Source organism: Falco punctatus (assembly GCF_963210335.1).
Source record: "Falco punctatus genome assembly, chromosome: 13".
Classification (NCBI taxonomy): Eukaryota; Metazoa; Chordata; class Aves; order Falconiformes; family Falconidae; genus Falco; species Falco punctatus.
This window is the reverse complement of record NC_137593.1, coordinates 29888398-29911436: the sequence shown is the minus strand read 5'-3', so window position 1 is coordinate 29911436 and position 23039 is coordinate 29888398. Positions and strand designations below refer to the sequence as shown.

General features: G+C 47.4%; 2 protein-coding genes across 4 annotated transcripts; both read left to right on the top strand.

Moving 5' to 3' along the window:
• Positions 1-880: 880 nt before the first annotated feature.
• On the top strand, positions 881-18309 carry PBX4 (PBX homeobox 4). Of its 2 annotated transcripts, none has more exons than XM_080409654.1 (9): positions 881-4602; positions 8027-8100; positions 14136-14377; positions 14736-14926; positions 15227-15362; positions 15604-15760; positions 15968-16074; positions 16915-17001; positions 17446-18309. In XM_080409654.1, exons 1-9 carry the CDS (start codon positions 4040-4042, stop codon positions 17536-17538), a joined length of 1650 nt encoding a protein of 549 aa, XP_080265780.1. In that variant the 5' UTR covers positions 881-4039; the 3' UTR covers positions 17539-18309. The 2 variants fall into 2 exon arrangements, with proteins under 2 accessions (XP_080265780.1, XP_080265779.1); XM_080409653.1 differs by having other exon boundaries at positions 16915-17016.
• A 153-nt stretch (positions 18310-18462) lies between these two features.
• On the top strand, positions 18463-23016 carry DSN1 (DSN1 component of MIS12 kinetochore complex). 2 transcript variants are annotated; one of them, XM_080409657.1, is made up of 11 exons: positions 18463-18587; positions 18672-18717; positions 19439-19765; positions 20203-20276; positions 20477-20549; positions 20924-21011; positions 22064-22123; positions 22274-22345; positions 22439-22586; positions 22681-22768; positions 22858-23016. In XM_080409657.1, exons 1-11 carry the CDS (start codon positions 18495-18497, stop codon positions 22944-22946), a joined length of 1158 nt encoding a protein of 385 aa, XP_080265783.1. In that variant the 5' UTR covers positions 18463-18494; the 3' UTR covers positions 22947-23016. The 2 variants fall into 2 exon arrangements, with proteins under 2 accessions (XP_080265783.1, XP_080265784.1); XM_080409658.1 differs by lacking the exons at positions 18463-18587; positions 18672-18717 and adding an exon at positions 18727-18902.
• The last annotated feature ends 23 nt before the right edge of the window (positions 23017-23039 follow it).

Genomic DNA, 23039 nt, shown 5'->3' with positions numbered 1-23039 from the left:
GCACGCTGGAGCCTTCCTCTGCTGGGAAGCAACATCAGCCAGGCTGTTCTTGCACCGTGTTTTCTTCACTGCCTGATGCTTCGTGCCCCCTTCTCCCCTGAGAAGGGGGATGCACAGCCTCCCACCAGCAACATTCCAGCGCTCTGCATGGAGGGGCTGTGCCACCCACGCTGCCACCAGTATGTGACTCTAGGAGTTGGGTGGTGGTAGTGGTGGTGGAGCCTGTTTCCCACCATCTCACCGCTGGTTTTGGGGCTGGGCAAAGCCTCAGGCTGATCTGTGAAACCAAGTTCCTATGTTCCGACTTCCAGGATGCCGACAGCAAGCAATTGCCACAGGTGCAAGAGCCAGGCGGGTGTTTCTGCCCATATGAAGAGCGTGCAGATATCTTCACACGTACATGTAACTTAAGCATCTCGTGGGCAGAAGCAATAAGGAAGAAATCTGCTGGCCCAGATGAATCGTGAAATACAGCTGGAGGGCACAAGCTTCTTGCTGGGGAGCCTGCTGGTTTTCCTTCTCCAGGAGGAGCTCATCGATTGTGTGCTGCTGCCTCCCCTCGCAAAAGCGGTGATCACAGGTCTAGCGGCTCATCTAATCCCATCATCGCAACGCAGACACTTGAGCTGTAGCTCTGGCTGTGGAAATGCCTAGAGATAAGGTGTAGGCTACAGCGGGGGTGTTTCACCCTGCGCCTTGATGCTCTGTGGGCTTCAGGCTCAGTTTATAACTTGTCAGTTGGCATCTGAAGTCCTGGCTGTAGTTTTAAAATGAACCATTCCCCCTCGCCCCCTCCCTTTTTTTTTTTTTTTTTTTTTTTTTTTTTTGTGCTGACAGGAGAGAATTCACTTGCTAATTATACCCCAGTCCATTTCCAATCGAAACGCACAGGGCGATTTATCAGAGAGCTGGAGACAGCTCTCCCTGTTCCCTTGGCTGCATCAGCAAGAACTTTTGCAAGACAATTTAATTTCTTGTCATCTTTTAATCCAGCTCCCTTTCCCCCTATAGTCAGCCTGTGAAGGAGAAAAGATGGTTTATTAATCATTTTAGCAAAACTCTGAGAAATGCAGCATTTCTTCAGTGGTGCTTGCTCTGTATCTCATCAGTCAGCGTTCCCAGAGCTGCAACAGGGTCATAAACATTCAGCCCTGTGACATGGGAAAATTAGTTCCCTCGCTGTGAAAACCTGACCCCTTGGGGTCTTAAAGGGTGTTACTCAATTGGATTTGGCCCTGGCATTTTATGCAAGAACCTGCTGAAAATAAAGCCTGGGGAAAAAAAAAAAAAAAAAAAAAGCAGCGCATTTATGTGCACTCGAAGTCACAAAGTGGGGGTCGCTATCTTCCTGAGTGGGGACTTCTAGCTCCTAAAGCCAGGCGTGTGCCTAAATCCAGGTCCCAGGTCTGTGGTGGGATGTTGGAATACATGGAAGATTGCTGGATGCTGCAGAACTTCCCCGCTAAAAAGTGACATGCTAGAATCTATTGAAAGCCGCAGGATAAATGTCACTGTCACTATCACTTACTGGGGAGCTAAGATAACAAAGGAGGACGGGTCGGTGGTTCTGAGCCAAGTCACAACCCCGGGACTTGCAGGGTTTATCTGTTTTCTCTGTCACTGTCATTTTCTTCCTTGCCTTGCTCTGTCTCTTCGTCCCCACCCTGCTCCTGCTCTGGGGCCTTTCTAAACGAGCTGTCGCTTGCTTAGGATGCTTTCTGTGTTGTTCCACAGGAGCATTAGCTAAGATTTCTTACTTGAAATAACAAAGGCAAAACATACACCCAGCACCGGTCTTGGTTTTCGTTGCACAGAAATGTTAGAGCTCCATCCAAATTACTCATATTTGGAAATTTTAACAAATAAGCTGCAGCTTGCTGCCAATCCCCTGATGTGGTAGTAGCGGTGGAAAGTATTAGCATGAGCAAAAGTGCTGCTTGGCTACGCGGGCGTTGTCCCTATAGAACCACATCCAGGGAGGGTAAAGCCAGGGTTGCTTTAGCACTGAAGCTTCCCAACAACCAGAAACGGGTCTCTCTAATAGACACTGCACGTGCAAATACATCCACACACATAAATACATAAAAAAATAAAAACAGGAAGATGCTGCTTCTGGTCCAAACGCTGCCCAGTGATTAAAAAAAACCCATCGTAAATATACCAAGATCAGGTCGATTGAGAGTCTTACTGTGGTTATTGTTTTCCCCTCTGATTTAAAGCTTTAGTCAGTTCAATCAATAAATGCACCAATAGTAAGAGAACGGTAATGCTCTGCCTGGAAACAAGATTTCAAGATCTTGATGGAGGCAAGCAGAGTTCTGGGAACGCGGTACTTAGATGTTTGTGTTCACTGATACCAGCGGTTTCTTGGACATTTTTTAATGTAACAAATTTTTGTTTGTTTGTTTGTTTTCCCCCCTAAATGCAACTATGACCCCCCGAGGAACAGCAGTATGCTAAGACTTCTACCCATGGCTCTGCATTGATCACGGTTGTAGTGGTGCCTGAAAATGTCAGTGGTTTTAAAGAGGTGTGTGGTGTTACGGGGGAGAGAATAAAGCTCACCAGGAGGAGAAGGAGGTTTCCCTGCTTTGTACTTGGAGGGGGGCCTTCAGCTGGGCTTCAGCAGGACCCCCAGGGGGCCCTGCTGCCTTCCAGAGTCGTGAAGACCCTGCACGCTACCGTAATTGCCACTTTTAGTAAACTTCTTTTGTAAGAACCTCGATGTGTTTGCTGCAGAGGAACAGAAAAAGTATTTTAACTTTGTCAGAGCACAGCTACTTCAGCCGGGCGATTGCTGGTACGCTACACTCGCTCTGCTGGGAACATCCCCAGAGGGGAAGCTCCGTGTCGGTTTGCAGCACTTTCCTCATTCATCATGATGTCTAGGAGGGAATGTTTTCTTTACAAAGATTTTGCTGAGCAGCCGGAGAAGCTGATGTGCCCAGCTGACACTGAGACCTGGCCACCGGGCATCCGAGAGAGGGATCAAACCTGGATTTTGTGTTCTGAAGCAGATGATGAACATCACGTGCCTGCTTTGGAGGATGAATGCAATGTTTCGTATTCGCAGAACTGATATTGTTACTTTAAACAGCAGTAAAACTGCAACACCAAACGGTAAATGACCCTTGCCTATGTGGTGGAGATCCAGGCGCTGGGTTAGCAGCAATCAGGAGAACAGAAGATGCTTCTACTTGCAATGCAGCTGTAAGAGGATGTGGAACGCTGTAACCACGTTATGCTGCTGGGCTGCAAAATGCTGAAAGAGGTGAAGAACGGTGACGGATGCACTCAGCTGCATGCTTGTGCAGACACATTTAAATACACTTTAACCGTGAGGTTTTCTAACTTCTGTTTTCAGGCAACCCTAGGTCTGGCTAGAGTGCTATAACTTCCAAGTAGCAGCTTAGGAAGATACCCAAACTTATAAAGCTGTCTGGGTGATCCTCTCTAAAAAATAACTTGTTCTGCACTGCTTTGCTCCCACAAGCCTTAATTCATCTGCAAACCTGTGAGATGCGCAGTAGCTTTGCTGTTGAAGCCTCTGCACGCTCGGAGCCACGCGTGGTGGCAGCAAGAGCCTTTCGGAGGTGACAAAGCGATGAGTGAACATGACCTGAGCCCAGGCTGGAGCCTGTGCCGCCTGCTGATGGAAGAAGGCGCTTATGGCGCCGGTGGATACCCGTGGCGTTGGTGTTGCAGAAGATCAGTAGTTCAGCAATAACTGGGCAGAACAGATCGGTTTAGAAGTGCCAGTTTCCTTGGGTTACTAAGAAACGTGAACAGGATTAGCAACACAGAAGCAACGTGTAGTCTGATTGTTCCTTCGGTTGTGTTCCTGACTAATGAAGTGCCATTAGCATTGATCTGAATAATTTTGCTCTCTTTGAGCGTGAAAAGCGGAGATGGGAGCCGTGCTTGTGTGATGCTTGGCCTGACATCAGGAGACGATGGTGGCTGGGCAACGACCGGGCTCCTTGCACGGCACATACACGCGTGTTAGCATGCGGAGATGTTCTGTTTTCTGCTCTGACAAATGAGAGGTCAGTTAGCGGGACCACCGAAGCTCATGAGCGCAGAGCCGCCTGAAATGGCCGATGGCCGCCTCCAGCGGTCAGCGGAGCCGGCGGGACTCCGGGAGGCGGCGGGGCGGGGCGGGGCGGGGCGGGCGGCGCTAGGACCCGGCGCGGGGGCGGGCGGCGCTAGGACCCGGCGCGGCGCTGCCGGCGGCCCCGCCCCCGGCGTGCGGCGGAGGGGGCGTGGCCTGGCGGGGGCGGCGGCGGCGGCGGCGGCGGCGGCGGGAGGGGGTGCGGGCGCTGGGCCCTGTTGTGTGGGAGCCGCTGGGGCCGCGCCGCTGCCCGTCCGCGGCGGACCGGCCCCGCTGCCCCCCGCCATGGAGGACCCGTCGCGGCTGCTGACGGCGGCGCACGGCGCCGGGGTGACCCTACCCGGCGGCATCCCGCCGCCCCCGCCGCCCGCCGCCGGGGATCCGGCCGCCGCGCCCCCACCGGGGCCGCCGCCCGCGCACCACGATACGGGCGACGTCCTGCAGCAGATCATGGCCATCACCGACCAGAGCCTGGACGAGGCCCAGGCCAGGTAGCGGCGGGCCCGGCCGCCGGGCGGGGAGCGGGGCGGGGGGGGGCAGCCCGGTACCGGCCGCCTTCCCGCGCAGCCCGGTGCCGTGACTCAGCTCGGCGCGGCGGGGCTGGGCGCGACGCTCTGCCCCGCTCGGTACCGGGGCTGCGGCGGGGCCCGCGGTGCGATGGGGCCGCGGCTCCGGTGAGGCCCCGGGGAGGGAGGGGGGGTTGGGGGTCGGTGGGAAATCGCCCACCGGAGGCGAAAAGTTGGCGTTGGGTTCCCGGTGCTTCCGTGGCACCACCTCCCGTCAGCCGGGGAGCGCTTCCACACCGGCCTCCAGCACCGGGAGGCCGCCCTCGTTGCTTGTAATTAATTTCCCCACTCTTCATCCTTCTCGCCACGTTAAGAAATAGCCCGGGGTGGCGTCAAGACGGGAATCGCAGCCCCGGTGGAAACGGGATTATCCTGCCTGACGCCACCGGGAACAGGAAAACCGAAACGGTGGCAGCCGTTGAGGGCCGAAGTTTGCTTGGGAAGGGCAAGAGAGAGGCAGCAGAGGTCCGTGGAGCCCCTCACGGCGAGGGGCTCGTGACGTTTTCCACCGCCACCGGGAAGTTTTTTCGGTAATCCTATCGAAAGGAAAAACAGCAATGTTCCTACTTTTCCTCTTGCCTTGGCTTCGGTGGGATGTAAATAATTGCATGGCAAAACCAGCCTGGAAATCAACAGAATTCAGCATCTTCTGGTGTGTTCTCTGTGCCCTGGAGCTGCGTCCGGCCCTGATTGGCGCGGTGCAATTACACGTAATTACACGCTTTGCTTCCTCGGCGTGCGCGAGGTGGGCAGCCCCCACCATGAGGCCAGTTGGGAGAAGGTGGAGACTCATCGAGCGGGTTTATAAAAAGCAACAAAATGGTTTTCTGGTCTTTTTTTTTTTTTCCCCCGGGATGAGCGTGGCGCCGTGCCCCTGGCGTTGCCCTTGGTCCTTGCCCATGCCCCGATTTTCCTATCGCAACGATGGCTGCCGATAAAATCGTGGGGGTTTATTAATCTCTGCCTAAAGTTTGGCTGCGTTTAGTTACGCCTGGTGCTACCGTGCGCCGTCAGCAACCGGCATGCCGAGGCAGTGGCACTACCAAGGGCAGGTACCAGATTCCAGAGGGCTGCGTGGGTTATATGAGAAGAAACCGTGTGTTCGAAGGCACTCATAATTTGGGTTTAAAGTCGACTCTTTAGGGTAACTTTCAACTGCAGCTTGTAGGGCAATGAAATCCGTGAGCGTTGCTTGCTGGGGGTCGCGTGCGGGGCCGTTGCTTCTTCCCCAAACAAGTTTTTCTTTTCTACTTGCCACTCTTTTCTCAGAAAGATCTGTCTGTAGCTCACGTATAGATCCTACAGGCGTGAATTTGCCTGTACGTTGCTTAAGAGCCATAGTTTTCTCTCCTGACGACGTATTTAAGATCATTTTGACCAGAATAAATTTGTTAGGAACTTGAATTCTAGATAAGAGTCGAGGAATGGGCTTTGAAAAATGGCCTGACCATTGCTTAAACTAAATGACCTCAACGTTGTCTTAGAAATGCCGTCAAACTCCAGCTGGAGCACTGCAGGTTTTGAAGGCCCCCGCGTTTTAAAGCAACTTTAGTGTATTTTCACTTGTACGTGCATAAAAGAAGCTGCTTTTGTCTTCTGGACAAGAAGTTTGTTGGGTTGGCTTGGTCCTCCTTAAGAGGACGCGCTGCTGAGAAAGTAAAACTCAAGCCTGGTTAAACCCGCTGCAGAAGTGATCTTGGTAACACGGTGTTAACCGTTTCATTTGTTGGGGTTTACTTCTATTATTTATATTAAAAATGCACGTGGCTGTATTTTGTGTGCATTATTTTCACGCCTAGTGAACGCCAGAGCGTTCTTGAAGTGTGCTCAGCAAGATTTTTTTTTTTTTTTTAAATACAAGTTGCAAACTGGGGTGAAAGTTTCGATGGAAGGAAATTCATCTGCCAAGGGTGAGTTTAACGCTGCTGTTAAAGACATTGCAGCCGTCTTCACAAGAGTTAGTGGCCATATTAATTATGCAATTATCTCTGGGTCTAGTATCTCTCCTGCCTTGTACGTAAACACCACTTTTTAGACTCCGGGTGGAGCGTACAGTCTGAAGGCTTGGAATTCATTTTCTCTCTCCCTCTCTCCCCCTGTTTTTTCCCTCATCAGGCAAGGACAATAGGCTCCACTAGGCTGTCTTCTCAGCTGCCTTTGTTCTCAGGCTGTTTGTCTTGGGGTTGATACTATCAAACATCTCTGTAGCCGAATGGGTTTTATACTTCTTTAGGCCGTGTCACGAAGGAAACCGGCCGATTGGCTTCAGCTTCTGCAATTTTTGTTAAAAGCTTATGTTCTGGTATTTGCTGGCAGTTTGGCGGTAGCTGGAAGTGTTATGGGTTGTGAGGAAGCTGGGCACCTGTATTTGCACTGTTCGTGATGGCTGGAGTACAGACCGGTGCACGAGAAGGAAGGCCAGTTTGTATTTATGTAAAAGACATACTGAAACCTAGCCGTAAAGGCGACGTAAATATTATTTCTGAATGACAGAAGGGGTCACGAGAAGCAAACAAGGCTTTCTTGGAGGCGCGTGGTGTGGTTAGATGCTTCTTTCCGCTGACTTCTAGTGGAAGTTGGGCACCTGACTGCTGGCCAGCCTTAGAAATTGGTGTGGTGGTAAAACACCGCCCGCCCTCCGTGGGAAACCTCAGCTCCTGCTTTTATACGGCGCTCACCGCGCTTCAAATGTGTTTTCAACTCAGCAAAAGATGTCATTCTCTTGTTTTGATTAGGCATTAGGATGGATTCCGTGTTAACGGTGTAATTAACATGGTCCCTTCCTGGAGAGCAGTGGGAAAACAAAGCTGCAAACACTGGAAGAGCTTCAAAAAAGCAGAATTAGCACGTGCGGTAAAACTTGTACGAAAATGCTGTTAAATACAGTCTGCTTTTCTTTGGATTGGGCGGCCGCTTGCGTGAGCTAGGCGAGTTGGCGAGCGGTACTAGTTTCTTCCTACTGATCAGGATGTATGTGCCCTAAAAACCCCGGGTTTTTTCTACCTTTTGATGGATTCTGTGATTAGATTTTATATTAGTATACTCAAGAAGCAACTTTTTATCCCCATGTATAAAACACGCTTTTGGTAGAACCGAAGGTGCCTGCAGTTCCTGGAAGTGACACAGAATTCTGGATTCTAAGGCCTGCGTGTTTTTACGACAGTTTGCTCCTAGTGATGACTGAGTGTGGTGCTTAAATGAAATCTATCACCAGAACTTGCCCATTTCTCACTTAATCCGATGTGTTAACCTGCTGTCACTGCAGCGCGTTCCAGTCCTCTGTAAAGCCTTGGCGTCTTTCGCTGCCTTTCCTGCTGGCGTTTGCTCATTCTTTCTTCTTCCGTTTCAGAAAGCATGCCTTGAACTGCCACAGAATGAAGCCTGCTCTCTTCAGCGTGCTGTGTGAGATCAAGGAAAAAACAGGTGCGTTGATGTCTTTCCTGGCCTCAGCCTTCCAAAAAACCCACGTTCCGTCACCTGCTTCGCTCTCATTTAATGCATTTAATTTAATTAAAAATACAAAAAAATTGTATTTTCCCTGATAGATTCTACAACTTAAGGCTGTTTTTTGGCTTACTAGTCTTCTGTAAGCTGGGAATTGCTTTGATGTGCTTTTTGTCATGCTGTCTGCGTGCAGATTTGGACAAAACGCTGCTTATTTGAGTAGGTGTTCTAGTTGTGTGTATGTAAAGAATCTATAGGCTGGGGTGTTTTTCTAGATTACCTAGAGAATCCTGAATAACACTGCTATGTTGTTACACTCCTTTTTTTTTTTTTTTTTCACCCCCCCCTTTAAGGAATTAGTACCGAAATTGTGGTAGGAAGAGTTTGAAGTTGAGAAATAACTGTATTATGGAGAAAAGGAGACAGTAAGGCAGAATGCTTGGGGATATTGGAAAACTGAAGTGGCAGGAAATGGAGCTGGTGATCGTGCAGCTTGCTTTGAGGAGCAGAAGCAAATGGATTTTGATTTTGAATCACCCCCTGTGTGTTCATATCTGAACGCTGAACGTTGTTTGAATATATAAGTTCTATAAACCATAGCGAATTTTGATGCTTTTTTAGAGAATAACTACTTCCGTAATACTTAACCGAAATGGTGGTCTTTTTCTTTTTTTTTTTTTTAATTTTTTGTTGTGTTAATATTTAACATCCTAAACCTACATTTTTGTTATTTTTTTCTAAAAGCGTATCGAAACTTGCAGTGCTGTTCATTGCATCACCAAATGAGGGGCCATGCACTTCGGTCCTCCGTGGTGCCCTCCTCACCCAGGCAGATGTTACACGTTCATTTCTCGGGAATTTGGTTCATATCTTGCGTCCTCATGTTAGCAGCTTGCTCCTGGGGGAAAATATTGGGGTAGGAAGGGTGTGTGTGCGCTGCCAGGGCGAGCTTTTATGTCTGTCTGTCCTCCGAGGATTGCTGTCCTTACAGAGGGTCTTTCCTCTGGTTTTCCCTTCTAGGTTGAAAGGCACCTTCTGTGTTTTATTGATTGAAACTGTGACTTCTCCCAGCTAAATACACTTGCAGGAACAGACCCTGGTGCCGTGGTTATGCTGGATTTGTTTTGGTCTCATAGGTTTTTGAATGTCTGATGGTCTGTCTATTCCTTATTTAAATTATGGGGAGCAGATGTTATGGCTTCAAGCAAACAAAAGCCTGGACATACTGTAGCACAAGGTTTTGGGCTTTCTTTGTGACCCAGGCACACAAGCTTCTTTTCTAGTTCAGAAATCAGTTTCAAACGTGTTCCTCCCCCCACCCCCCCCCACCCCCCCCATCTTTCTTTCGTTCTTTGTTGGAGCGCTCCTATCGTTCACAATAGCTCAGGATAAGCCGTATGCCTCTGCAATGGGCAGACAGCTGAAAGGTGCTGAAAAATTCTCCCCAGCAGCAGTGTTTATTAATGAAAAAGAAATTACAGATGTACTCTTTGTAATTCTGTTGAAATTACTCTTTGTAATTTAAATAGATTTAGCCACGTTTAATATTTTGCTCAAGCCCTGTGTGTGTTGTCATCATCTCCCCCCCCCAGTGATTCTATTTTTTATTTTAAACCACTTTTTGGGAAAAACAGGTATTTTATTTTGAAGTCTTAAATACCTGCTTGGAGCATACGCAGGTATTTGAAGAGGCATCTAATACAATAAAGCCTCCTTAGTTTTTTGTGGGAACTCAGAAGCATTTAGAGCGTTTTTAATCCATGCAGCAGACAGGGGTTTTTGCTCGTCAGGTTACACTTCAGGTATGATTCAAGCTGTATGAATTCAAACATGGCATAATTCTATCTTAAAATCAGAATTAACCATCTCTCCTATTAGAGATGCACGCTTTTGGTGCTGAATGTTAAATTTTAGAGTTTTTCTTCTCGGCTGATTATACCATACTTAGAAGACAGTAGTCTGCAATGGCTTCAGGCCCCTTGGGGCAGGGAGAGGATATTTCTCCCCACTTTTACGGAACCCGCTGCACAGTAGGACTCTGATTCTGTATTTCTGGCCCATGGTAGGGAACGTGTTTGTTGCAGCATCGTAACATGGAGTACCATTTTTTTATTGTTTCTTGTTGTTGCTAGCTGCAACCCTCCGTCCTTCCTGCATTGTGCTGGCGCTTGGCTGGGTTAATTCAACGGGCACCTTTTCATCTGGTTATAAAACTTGGCAAGCGGCGTGGCTGAAGAACACGCTTTGTCTTTGTTGCCGAGTTTGTTGACATTCTTACGTAGCCCAGTCTTGTTCCTCAGCGCTCGGAGCCCTGCTGGCTTTTGTCTTCTGTTTCCATTTGCTTTCCTCTCTCCCTGAACGTGCAGGAGAGTGTTGGATTTGGAGAAGGCGCTCTCTGTGATGATGCTGCGAGAGCAGCTGAACCAACAGCGACGTCGTTCTCTGTAGCGGGGTGCTTGGGGGGCTGGTGTCCCCCAGGGAGGACCACTAACTGAAAAATGGGGTGTCCAGTGCAGGTGAAAAATTGGCTGGGTGCCACACAATGTATGTGTGTGGTATTTTAGTAGCGGTAAGTAGTTCAGAAGGGCTTCAAGATCGATTTAGGTGACCCGCTATTAAAAAAAATACGCTCCTGCCTTCTCACCGAACAGTCTGATTTGTGGGCTGCCAGATTGAGGAAACCCTTCTGCCTGAATAAAACCATCGTGAGTCAGTATTTAGCGTGAGTCGTAGAGTAAATATTTGCAAGGGTCACACAGGGGACAGGATCATCTTGGAACAACAGAGACATGGACCAGGAGGGGTGCTGGTCCAGCACCCAAGTGCCTACTTCTTGCACTCTCCATAGGTGTTTTATGCTCCATACAGTACAGGCTGTTCATTTCTAGCACTGATCATGCAGTTTTTGATCCTAACTGTGTGTGTTCCCTACCAAACAGACGCATTTATCACGTGCTTCTGCATTACTTGCTCCATGAAGGAAAATCGGGAAGGGGAAGCAAGTCTTAAGCAAAGCGTGTATTGCTTATTTTGGTACCAGTGATCTTGTACAGTTCATTACAGAACTGCAAATCTTTAATTAATGAGATGTAAATATATTGTAATGATTGCATTTGCATACTGAGTGAGGCTTCAGCACCTTAGGTTGTGATGTATTTTAATTAAAGATTAATTAGAAATGATGGGAATTTCATTTTGCTTAGTATAATTATTTTACATATTTGATGAATATCTGGTAGGTGGTGTGCCAGAGAATGCACAATATTGTATTAGTGCAGCTGACAGGAGCGAGTCGTTGGGCTTCTTGAGCCGGGGTAGGATTTTCTTAAACATCCATAAAAATGATGGATTGGGAAGGATTTCAGGGGAGGATTTAAGTGTGAAGGATTTTACCGTTACGCAAGGACTTTCTAAATCACGCTTAAACCACTGACTATGCCGTAACACCCGTCTCTTAGCGTCTTGACTCAAAGCCTTGAGTATTAATGGAGTTGTTATGTGTTCTTAAACTATGGTGGGAACTCGAAAAATTCAGTGGCCGAAAGGCTACTGAGAGGGGTAAGCTTGCTGGGGAAGCATTCTCCTCAGAGTACAGTGAGCCAGCAGTTAATAAGCAGTGTGTGAGGACGGGCATATTTAACAAGTCAGTGTTGACCGACATGCTTTTTTTTTTTTTATTGTGGTAACTTTTTTTCCCCCTTTGGATTCCTTTTTCTTTAGTGAAATCTAGTTCTTGCAGAAGCCATGTAGACTGCGGACTCCTGCTGGCGTAATTTTCAGGACTGTATGCAGAAACGGGCGATGCCTGACCCACGGAGCATGCCGAAAGCTCACAGGGTAGATGCAGCCACCCTGACAAAACTCTTGAGTGGTACGGTGTGTGCTCCTGGAATTGTTTTTACCAGGCTGCCAAGAGAGACTTGCAGAAGCTGGTGTGAGCATGGCGTTCCTGCAACGGCAGTGGCTTTGCTTTCCTGTTGCGCTGTCTTTTGAGATTTAATAGCTCTGGAAGATTGGTAGATGAACAACTGTACTTGGAAATCGGAACTGTCTGCTGCTGGCAGCAGAGTCAGGAATTGACTGAATAGGTGGTTTTGAGTGAATCTGATGTAATTTATGACCTGTACAAATATTACCATTAGGTGAAGATGCTAGGAGTAAAAATAAAGCTCAAGCCAAAGGTATCCGTTCCAGGAGACGATGGCTTTAATTTAAAAACCAGCATCTGCGGCAATGATTTCTGTAGAACTTGTTTTAATTGTCACACATATTAAGATGCAGTTAATGCCAAAAGTTCCAAGTCAACTCAATGGAGCTGGTTGGACAGACCCAAGCTTCTTGCACTCATCCATTCTTAGGTCTGCTCACCTCTGTCAGAGTTTATTAAATAAAATTTGCAACTACTAGGTCGGAAATGCAGTTTACGACGTGTTGGTGGTGGTTAACTCCTTTCTAGTTTCTCGTGACTTGCTAGAGTCGGCCAACCAGAGTCTTCCCTTGAGACTGGGAAGGTGCTTTATATGTGCTTTTCAGCAGTCAACTTGAGATGAGCTTATGTGTAATTGATGATAACTAATGTCTAATTACCATAATTAGACAAGTGACATAAAATTAAGCTGCAGCTGGGAGCTTGACTTCAACATGAGGTACTCTGATATGCATCATAATGTGCATAAAAAGACGTTTGGCAGAAGCACATTCACATAAGAAGGTGACACCAAAATATCTGTTCCACTGAATTTACGCTTAGCTTAATGTGAGTTTTATCAAAAAGACTGAGGAGCAAGTGGCCACTGGCCAACTCTGTGCTGGGTCTTCTGGGAAAAAGGAGAACTGGCGATTTTTAAATACAAAAAACCCAACAACAAACAAAAAAACCACCCCTTTTTTCTGTGTTTGTTTCATTTCTTGTCATGTTCACTCAGTAAAAGGTGTATGCAGTAGGTCTGCTATTAATTTTTTTTTAAAGGTACTCATTTTAATTCCATAATGAGTTAGAAAAGCCACTAACTTAAAACAGTCAACACTTTCCTCGTTGTTGTCCTACCTTGAGCTCAGCCATTACCCATGTACAGCTATTTTTGCCTTACTTTTTTCTGCTTGCAAAAAGCCTGGGGATGTTCTGGAGATGTGCGTTGCTGTGACAGAGCAAATTCGGGTCTGCAGCCACCCCAAAACTCTCCTTTCATCAGAATTGCGTACTAATTTCTGTATTGCCTGCAAAATACCAAGTTCAGCAATGTGACTTTAAGTTTAGGCTGATTGTGTGTTCAAAATTAGCATTAACCTGCCTGTTAAGAGTTTGGAAAAGGGCATTTGAATTTGGTGGCTTGACAACTATCAAACTAAAATTGTCTAGCAGTTAAAAGTCAAAATGCTGTTGGCGTTTTTTTGTATTGACTTGGTATCTTGTGAGTTCTTACGCCTTTTAAAAAAAGAAGTTCCTAATACATTGTCAAAAAATTTTGGCAATTAAGTTTTAAAAATATATTTGCTTGGAATCAAACTTAAATAGTCTGAGTGTACAGACTGCTGCAGTCTGGGTTTGTTGAGGATAAGCTTAAAGAAACTTCTTAAAGCTTAAAGAAACTTAAAGAAACGGCTTCTAGCGTATTTTTTTCATCTTGTTTCAGATATCGGTAGTTTTTAAATAGTTTTTAATAGATTTTTAAAATTCAGTGCTGTTAAGACCTCAGTTTGTAGCCTGCTGCTGTACAGCGTGGCTGCATCTTCAGCATATAAAGGGGACGAGGTCAGGCTTGTGCCTTGCGTACGGATTTATGTTTCGGTGTTCCTTGATCTGAGCAATGTCCTGTTTGTTTTGATGCATCGCCTTGTGGCTTTGTTAAACGCACCCTTTCCCCCCCCCCCCCCCCTCGTTTTATTTTTCCCCCCTTTGAGCTCAAGACCGGCTAAAACCTCTGAAGGGCGTTTAAATGCTTTGCCAGAATTGAAGTGGGTGTTCTTTCCTGATTCAGAAATAATCTGTTGATTCCTTCTTTGTATTTATCTAGTGTTAAGTATTCGCGGTATTCAGGAAGAAGATCCCCCAGATGCTCAACTAATGAGACTAGATAACATGTTGCTGGCAGAGGGTGTCTCCGGGCCCGAGAAAAGAGGAAGAGGAGGACCGATGGCTGTAGCAGCAACATCAGGTGGCTGTCCAAATGACAATAGCATTGAACACTCTGACTACAGGGCCAAGCTGTCACAGATCCGACAGATATACCACTCTGAGCTAGAGAAATATGAACAGGTGATCTTTCTGCATGGAAGAGTTTTTATCATCTCAATTAAAAATAACCGTTTTTTCCTTTGGTGTTGGTTGTAAGCACAGAACAGGAGGTATAATGAATTCAGGTGAATGCGAGGATATCAAATTGAGTTGAAAAGTTATCTCAGTGTTACGGAAGTAAGGTGAAGATAGAGGGACTGGACATCAAACTAAAGATATTAAATGTCTCGTTTATCTTTGTTGCTGTTTTTTAAGAGTAAATCGAGTAAAGCTGAAACATGGAAACTCCTCTAAAGTTTTTTTTGCATTTATTTTCTTGTTGGGGAAACAAATTCTAGGGTATTTTATTGTTTGTCGATACAACTGTGTGTGTTTTCAGGCCTGCAGTGAGTTCACCACCCACGTTATGAACCTGCTTAGGGAACAGAGTAGGACAAGGCCGATTTCGCCAAAAGAAATAGAGCGCATGGTGAACATAATCCACGGCAAATTCAGCACCATCCAGATGCAGCTGAAGCAGAGCACATGCGAGGCAGTGATGATCCTGCGCTCACGCTTTCTTGATGCAAGGTACGAGAAAACGCAGCCTAGCGATAACGGGTGTTCAAGCCAGGACTTCTTTTGTTGCTCAATGCCAATGACTGTGCAAGAAATCTCAAGTCTGTTGTTCCCAGGGTTGTTCTTGTTTAAATATTAAGAATTTGCCACCCATTTTGCTTGCTAGGGTATATACTTTGCCATTGACAGTGTCCAGTTCCACTTCTTACATTCTTCAAGCCAAGCGTATTTTAGAGGGGGAGGGGAAAAGCCAAGTCTAGCCGTTCTACTCTACAACACCATTTTAAATAGGAATAACTAATATTTTTCTAGGCGTAAACGACGTAACTTCAGCAAACAGGCAACGGAAGTACTGAATGAGTATTTTTACTCGCATCTGAGTAACCCTTACCCCAGTGAAGAGGCCAAAGAAGAGCTAGCAAAGAAAGGTGGCATCACAGTTTCACAGGTATGAAATATGTTTTATGGGGAATTAAGTAATTTATTTTTCCTTCCTCGAGCGGTGGGGTTTTTTAGCAACAGGCTTCAGTTACTGGTACTTAAACAGGATTTAGGTTGTTCCGAAGGGTTTAGTAGAAGGTGTTTTCTGCTTGAAGCCTAGTTTAAAACATCTCCTTTGCTGACAACTCCCAAAGATAGTGGAAAATATAAGTTTGATCAAATGCTAACAGCCATATCTATGTTTCCAGGTTTCCAACTGGTTTGGTAACAAAAGAATTCGATATAAAAAAAACATGGGGAAGTTCCAAGAAGAAGCCAATATTTATGCTGCAAAAACGGCAGTGGATGCAACTAATGTCGTGGCTCAAGGCAACCAGGCAAATTCTCCGTCTACACCAAATTCAGGTGAGTGAGAGTGCCAGTGAAGAGTCTGTCCGCTGGAAAGTCTCTCATTATTTCTTGTGACAATTAGTACCGCAGCCCGCCGGTGTTCAAAATGGTTGTAGGGTTTCTTTTTCTTTTAAACTTACGTAATACTCCTTGAAGAACCATTTTTGTTGGGTGTTATTTCTCATTAAAATATGTTCTTTTTTTCTTGGTTTTGTTTTTTAGCTTCCTCTGGCTCTTTTAAGATGACAAATTCCGGAGATTCGTTTATAAATTTGCAGTCATTGACTTCCTACCAGAGCTCCCCAGTGGGAGCCAATGTGCAGTCGCAGGTCAGTAAGGAATTAAAAAAAAACCCCAAAAAACAACAAACCACCACGTACTTTCAGCAGTGAGATAAAAGTTAAAATCCCATTTCTGTCCTTTATACGGTATGAAGAGGGTTGCCCAGGGAGGTTATGGGGTCTCCGTCCCTGGAGATACTCAAAACCCAACCAGACTGACCCAGCGTCCGACAGCAGGGTTGGATTAGACAATCTTGGGGTTTTTTGTGTTTTGGTTTTTTTTTTAAGTAGATTCTCTTAATACCAGATAGAGGTGGGTTCTTCTGTCTCTGGCCAGCACTGGCTTGGATGCAAAACATGATTAGAGTAAAATTTCTCAAACGAGTCAAGAAGCAAGCCTGCTCAAATGCATCTTTTCTCTTTGGAACTGGAATATTCTCTTACAGAATTAACTGATACCTAAATTAACTTACCGCTGGGTTTCTATCCCTTTTAAATATACATTAATGAATTGGTGTTTTCTCATTTTAGAGCCAATCTTGTTCCATGTAAGTAGAACTTGGCATTTGTGGTTAACAGTATCGTTAAACTAATTTTCAGCTTTCTGCTGAATTTCTAAATCCATCTGAACGGCGCAAAATCTGTTCCTCTGTCATAAAAGCTGTAGGTGACAGGCGTGATTCTAGGCTCCAATTCTGCTTGGTAAGGAACTAGCTGTAGTAGCTCAATTAATAGCAAGAACTGCAGAGAAAACTTGTCTTCCTGCAAGAAAACCCGCCCCTTATTTGAAGAATTTTTGGCCTGATAGGTGTGTGCCACGTACTACCGCATTTCTTTAACCTGACTTTCTGTCCTTAACTGTTCTCATGGGGTGGGATCTCGTTCTAGATGGATTCCTTACATCATGTCATACACCAGACAGGAAGATACGACACAATTGTGGGGAATCCTTTGTATACGACGCAGCGCATAGATGTAAGATGTACTGAGGTATTTACTCACCAGAAACACAAGTTCTGCCCTGAGACTGTGGCACGGTGATCTGTGAATATAAGCTGACTTTTTATTCTGCCGACATGTTTGATGTGGGGATAGGAAAAAGCAGGGAAAGACATCGTTTAATACAAATACTTGACTTAAAGTTATGGCTTTGGTCACCAGAAAATTTGTGGGCTTCAGTTAATTCTTGCCGCAAGGAGATAGCGCTAGGAGTAAGAGTAACACCATAAAATCTGGGGAGGGAAGGGGTTTTTTTACACGGGGTATTTGTGGTCCCTGCTTTGCCAGAGCTGATAAATAGTCATTTCCTTTCCAAAGCTCTGGTCCCTTGTAAGGTGTAAATGTGTAAAAACGTACTTTGTTGCCTGCAAGTAGTTTCTTAAAGGTTTTAATGAAATGTTGCATTTATTCTCCCTTCAGGCTAATGGCAGCTGGCAGGATGCTACCACCCCTTCATCAATCACTTCACCTGCTGGAGACCCTGGAAGTGTTAATTCGGATGCGTCTAATTAAGTTTTTAGGACCTATTGATGAGAGGAAAGAGGTCATTAGTGTAATTTGTCAATGTTGCTCTTTTGCCAATACTATTGTTTATACAACTTGACACACAGCTAATTACCTCAGAAAAACCCCTGGAACCAATAGAAGATTGTGATTACAATGATACCTCTCTACCTCTCAGCCTCACACAGTTGAGTTCTTTTTACTTATGCCCATTGGGATGTGAAATTGTTTTAAAAGAACTTGCTTCATTTTCCTAACCAAATTCATTTTTTAAAAATATGGATTTTATGGTAAGAATCTGAAAGTGTCTCTTCTAGAACTTGGCGTTTGTCTCAAGTTTTACAGCTTAAGAAAATTGACTTATTTTAATTTCCATAAAGTTTTTTACTATGAAATTTCTGTTCTAGTTGATAGCTACTAACAGTTAAACCCCCTGTATTGTAATTGTATGCGTTCTCTGTATTGTAATTTTGTATAGGAAAATAAGCTTTTCTTAACTAGAATTCATTCTGAGCTAATTAATCAGAACGTTGCTTTACCAAAACTCTCACTGGACTTTGCTCTCGGGTAGGACCTTCCATCCTGTGTCATTCCACATAATTCTAATTTAATGTCTAGTGAAAAAAACCACCACAAAACCAATGAAAAAAAACCCAACAGCATCACCTGACTTCCCCATGGATGATAGGTTTTTGTGCATTCCTGCAGCTGTTAACACAGAGTCCACCCCTTTCACTTGAGATTTTATCAAAGATAATAAACTTCCAAAGCTTTTTTTTTTTTTTTTTCTTTTTTTCCTCCCTTTTTTTCGCTGTATTTCCTGTCAGTTTTCGTCGGGCGGGGAAAAGCGGCGGCGCTCCCCCAGGGCGGGCGAGGGAGGGAGGGGAGGCGGGCGGGGGGCGGGCGTTTCCCGCCATGCCCCGCTTCCCGGCATGCCCCGCGCCCAACGGCTGGGCGGTGCCGCCATGGCGGAGCGGGGGGTCAGCGGCAGCGGCCCGGCGGGCAGCACCGGGCCGGTTCCCGTCCCACCGCAGCTCTCCGGCGGCTCGCAGGAGGAGGTGAGCGCTGGAAGGAGGCCTGGCCCGGCCGGTGGGACGGCGGGGAGGCCTCGCTTCCAGCCTTGTAACCGATTTTCTCCTCAGCGTTCCCCCGGCGGAGCCCGCCCTGCGGCCGGAGGGGGAGCGGCAGGTAAGCGCCGGGAGCGGGGTGACGGGGCCGACCTGCGCCCCCAGAGGCTGGGCCTGCCCCGGCGGGGCCGGCTTGGGGCCCGGGAGGAGGATTTCCACGCTGGCGGGGACCCCCGGCGGCCCGGGGAGGCTGTGGAGCGGTGATGCGGCCTCGCACCTCAGCGCTGCTGTAATAAGTAACTAAGGGTAATTTGCTGATCAAAGGGGTTTTTAACAAAAGGAATGATCTTGCTGCAACAGATTTGAGAATGTTTTGTCTGGCGAGAAAAGAGTTAACTGTTAACCATGAGGTTGGAGATGTACCTTCTCAAGGCCAATGTTAAACCATAATCTCATGTTACTATGACAACCTTTGTCTTCGTCTAGACTTTAGTGTAAAAATAGTTTAGTTTTGTAATATACAGCTTCTTGCTATGGGACTGAGAGCATAACTGTTTGCTTAAACCGGCCTTGAAGTTGAGAATAAAAGGGCTGTGTTACTTGTTGGAATTTGCGAGCCTGGATGGAGCTGTGACTCCCCGGCTGCCCAGCGCTGCTTTTGCTTTCCTGCCTTAATAAATACTTAGTGAATTTATTTCGGGTTCTAGTTATTTCAAATTCAACTATAACACTGCTGTTGCTCCGAGCGCAAACAAAGGTTCAGTGCGTTTGAATCCCTAGAAAAGACCCTTTCCTTTGTTTTTTTTGCCCCTCTTTTTACAACTATATCTTATTTGTCTCAGATTCTGACCCTGGAGAGGAGCAAGCGGATCCCAAGCAATTCCTAAAGCAGCCTGACAAAACTGCTGGTAGCAAGAACTCTAGTCCCCATGGGGTGACCAGAGCAGCTGTGAAGACATCCCGCAGAAGTCCCAGTCTTGGGAAAAGTACCTTCAGATTGAGTCCCTTAAGAAAGAGTACCAAGAGTGACAATATGCTGAGTTCTTTTAGCTTGTCCCCGAGACTGCTCATCACCACTCCTCAAGCCAGGCGTCGCTCTTGGCGTCGTTCGAGCCTGAAAGGCACAAGACGCCGAACGTCTCTGCCTCCCCTTCACCAAGATGTCACTGGTACAGCCTCCGCTTCTTCCCTTTATCAAGCTCTCTCGAGAAACTCGTAGGGCAGCCTGCAGCAAGTTGAGATTTGATTTTATGGCACAACCTTTAGGGCGATTAGAGCACAATTGCGTTATTCCTAGCTAGTGGCCACTGATACCCGTGTTGGAAGTGGTCTCAGAGGTCCAGGGACTTGAGGATAAAAGGACATCCTGTGCTAACGGCTTCTGTAGACCAGTGGTTTGTAGTCTCTGCCTTTTTATTAGCATGGTGGAGCCTTAAGTGTGACATTTCCTCATTAGGAACTCGCGTTTCTCCCTCTTTTCCCTGCTCCTTCCATAGCCTGCAAACCACGCTCCTATACAACAACAGCTTTTAAGTGTCCTTCAGGAAAATGCCAGCCGTTGGTGTGAATGTAATTGTTCTTAAACGATTTTGTTCTGATTTTTCAGAATTAAGCAAATCAATTAGCCTGGATCTGCCAGAGATAGACCGGCTTTCTGTGCTGCTGTTGTCCAGTTTTGAGGTAAGGTCCTCTCTTTTAAAAAGTGAATTGTTTTTCCCTTGCCTTTATTCTGCCACTAAATGTACGTTCTGATTTGTATATCAGAGTTGTGAAATATGTGCAAGGGGAGGATAGGCTCCTTTCTCCTTAACAAATCCTCCCCCAGACTTTGTCATACAGCTCAGGAAAGGGCTAAAACCTTCTTCTCCATCTTCTCTTAGTTTTCTGCACAGAAACTCGAACACGTCTTGAAGCAGACTGACGGCTTTAGCCATGAGACTTACAGAGCTAATGGTAAGGTGTGATACAGCATCAGTAAGGGTAATCCTGGGCTTAAAAACATCGACCCTTCCCTAGCATCCTCTCAAAATGAAACCAGCTGTCTCCTGGAAGGGGTGGGTGCAGCAGAAAGTATGGGAAAGATGGTTTTTAAGCTGCTGTATGTGACCACGGTTTCTGGGAGGGAAGAGACATGAACACCCTAAAGCCAGCGGTGGCCGCCGAGATGAGTTGTTTCTTTAGAAGCAGTCTAAATATCTAGAATATCTAGAAAAACTATAAGGAGTCAGAGCAGTGTCTGCAGGTTAGGTCACCGCTTCCTCTCTCAGGACTAACTAGTTTTCTAGGCAGTGGGTATGAGCACTGTTTTATTTTGTCTTTATCTCCAGTGCACTCGGTTTCAGAGGACTTGAAGCGATACATGCAGAAGCTGAAACGAGACGGAACGCTAAAGAGCTGCATAGAAAACCCTAAAGGGTAAGGGCTCACCCCACTCATCCCTTGTGGAGTGTAAGCGGTGAGTCGTATCGCTTTTGGGTGGAGAAACAAGTAGCCTGAGTACAAAATGTGTTTGTTGCCACGTACGACCTCGGCCTGCCCGCACAAACCTTCCTAACCCAGCTGTGTCAAAATACTTTGGGTTCATTTAAACGTTTTAATTAGCTGGCTTCCCCCATCCAGGCATCTGTAACAGAACGAGTGGGAAAAGGCTGCCGTGGAGATGGGCCAGCAGATTTTAGAGGGGGGTGAAACTTTGAAGTGGGAAGAAGCAGCTGTATTATCCCTTGGTACACATGCAGGATGTGGAGAGGGGAGTCGTCTGCAAGTCAAACCCACCCCAAATAAGATTTTGCCTATTAAAGTGGATATAAAACCCACGTGGATAATAAGGATCATACGGACAGCATGCTGGCCACGACCAGGAGCATGTCCTCGTGGCCAGTGGGACCCTGGGGGCCACGAGGAGCGTGGCCAGCAGGTCGAGGGAGGGGACCCTGATGAGGCCACGTCTGGGGTGCTGTGGCCAGTGCTGGGCTCCCCAGTTTGAGAGAGATGGGGAGGTACTGGGGAGGGGTCAGCGGAGGCTGCAAAGATGGTGAAGGGGCTGGAGCATCTGCCTTGGGGAAGGGCTGAGCAAGCTGGGCCTGTGCAGAGGAGAGAACAGAAGGGATTTTACCAATGTGTACAAACACTGTAAGGGCGAGTGTCGGGGGCTGGGGGCAGGCTCTTCCCAGCAGCGCCTGGCCACAGGGTAACAAACTGCAACACGGGGAGCTCCATTGGGGTGGCAGGAAAAAATTCTTTGAGGGTAACAGGGCACTGGGACGAGCTGCCCAGAGAGGCTGTGGCGTCTCCAGAGACATTCCCACGTGCCTGGCTGCCACTCTGGAGCCAGGGGTGGGATGTGCTGGGATGGGATGTGCTTCAGGGTTTTACTGGATGTGGCTCTGGCTGGAGCAGGGAATGGGATGATGGGATGGGCTCCAGCAGCGCCCTGCAGCCCAGCCCGTTCTGCATCTGTGCTTCAGGGTTTTACTGGATGTGGCTCTGGATGAGTCGGTGGCCCAAATCAAGGAATACATCGCCAGGTAAGAGCGACCGGTGCACAGCCTGGGACTCTGAACAGACGCCTCTTGGAATTTGGGGCAGATTTAATTTTTTAGCTGTTTTTCCTATGGGCCTGTGCCGTTGTCGAGTGTTACGGAGGGATCAGGCGTACAGCGCTGTTCTCCCCGCAGGTTCACTGCTGAGTGTCAGTCCTGGGATCGGCTCCTGCAGCGCTACCAGGAAGGTGCTGGAGAGATCTCCAGGTGTGGATCGTCCCCCTTCCCACATCTTGCAGCTCTTGGAAAACTGGACGATGCTGCGAGCTGTGCCTCACAGAGACGGTGTCTCTCTTGCAGGCAGCTGGAGGAACGCCAGCGGCAGGGGGGGTGGGCAGAGCCCCCTCCCCACCTCCAGACCTCCCAGGCCCAGGTCCTCAGCAGCAAACCCAACTACCAGAAGATCCTGGATGACCAGGAGGAAGTTTTTTGCTGCATGGAGCTTGTGGTGAGGTCGCTCAGCTGGTTTAGGGGGAAAAGATTTAAGCCCCGTGTGAAGGACTGCGTGATTTTTGTCTTGCTTTTTTTTTTTTAATTTGCAGCTCGATGAGCTCCAGCAAGCAGTGACGGTGCTGCAGACCTTCAGCGAGGACAGCCGGCTGTACCTCCACCGCCTGTCGGAGCAGCTCGGTAAGCGAGAGCCCCTCGGGAGTGGAAGCCTCCGTGGAGGGCTTTAACGGGGGTTAACGGGCTTTTTTCCCCTTCTCTCCCCGTTCCAGCCGCCAGGACCTTCCGGCAGGTGGACAAGTCCCCCGTGCGCAAGCTGATCGCCGCCCCGCCGAGGAAGACGCTGCCGCCGGAGGGCTGAGCGGGGCGGGGGGCTGCGGGGCCGCGCTGCTGTCAATAAAGCCCGGTGCGAGCCGGGTGTGAGCCCGGTGCCTTCCCGGTGCCCGCTTTTCCC

What these genes read in the sequence shown, in the direction of transcription:
- DSN1 (XM_080409657.1), top strand. Translation starts at nt 18,495, where the DNA reads ATGGCGGAGCGGGGGGTCAGCGGCAGCGGCCCGGCGGGCAGCACCGGG. An exon ending in GGCCGGAGGGGGAGCGGCAG is followed by an intron (nt 18,718 to 19,438) that starts GTAAGCGCCGGG and finishes TATTTGTCTCAG; the next exon opens with ATTCTGACCCTGGAGAGGAG. An exon ending in TGAGACTTACAGAGCTAATG is followed by an intron (nt 20,550 to 20,923) that starts GTAAGGTGTGAT and finishes CTTTATCTCCAG; the next exon opens with TGCACTCGGTTTCAGAGGAC.
- PBX4 (XM_080409653.1), top strand. Translation starts at nt 4,040, where the DNA reads ATGAGAGGTCAGTTAGCGGGACCACCGAAGCTCATGAGCGCAGAGCCG. An exon ending in GTGGCATCACAGTTTCACAG is followed by an intron (nt 15,363 to 15,603) that starts GTATGAAATATG and finishes CTATGTTTCCAG; the next exon opens with GTTTCCAACTGGTTTGGTAA. An exon ending in TCCGTCTACACCAAATTCAG is followed by an intron (nt 15,761 to 15,967) that starts GTGAGTGAGAGT and finishes TTTGTTTTTTAG; the next exon opens with CTTCCTCTGGCTCTTTTAAG.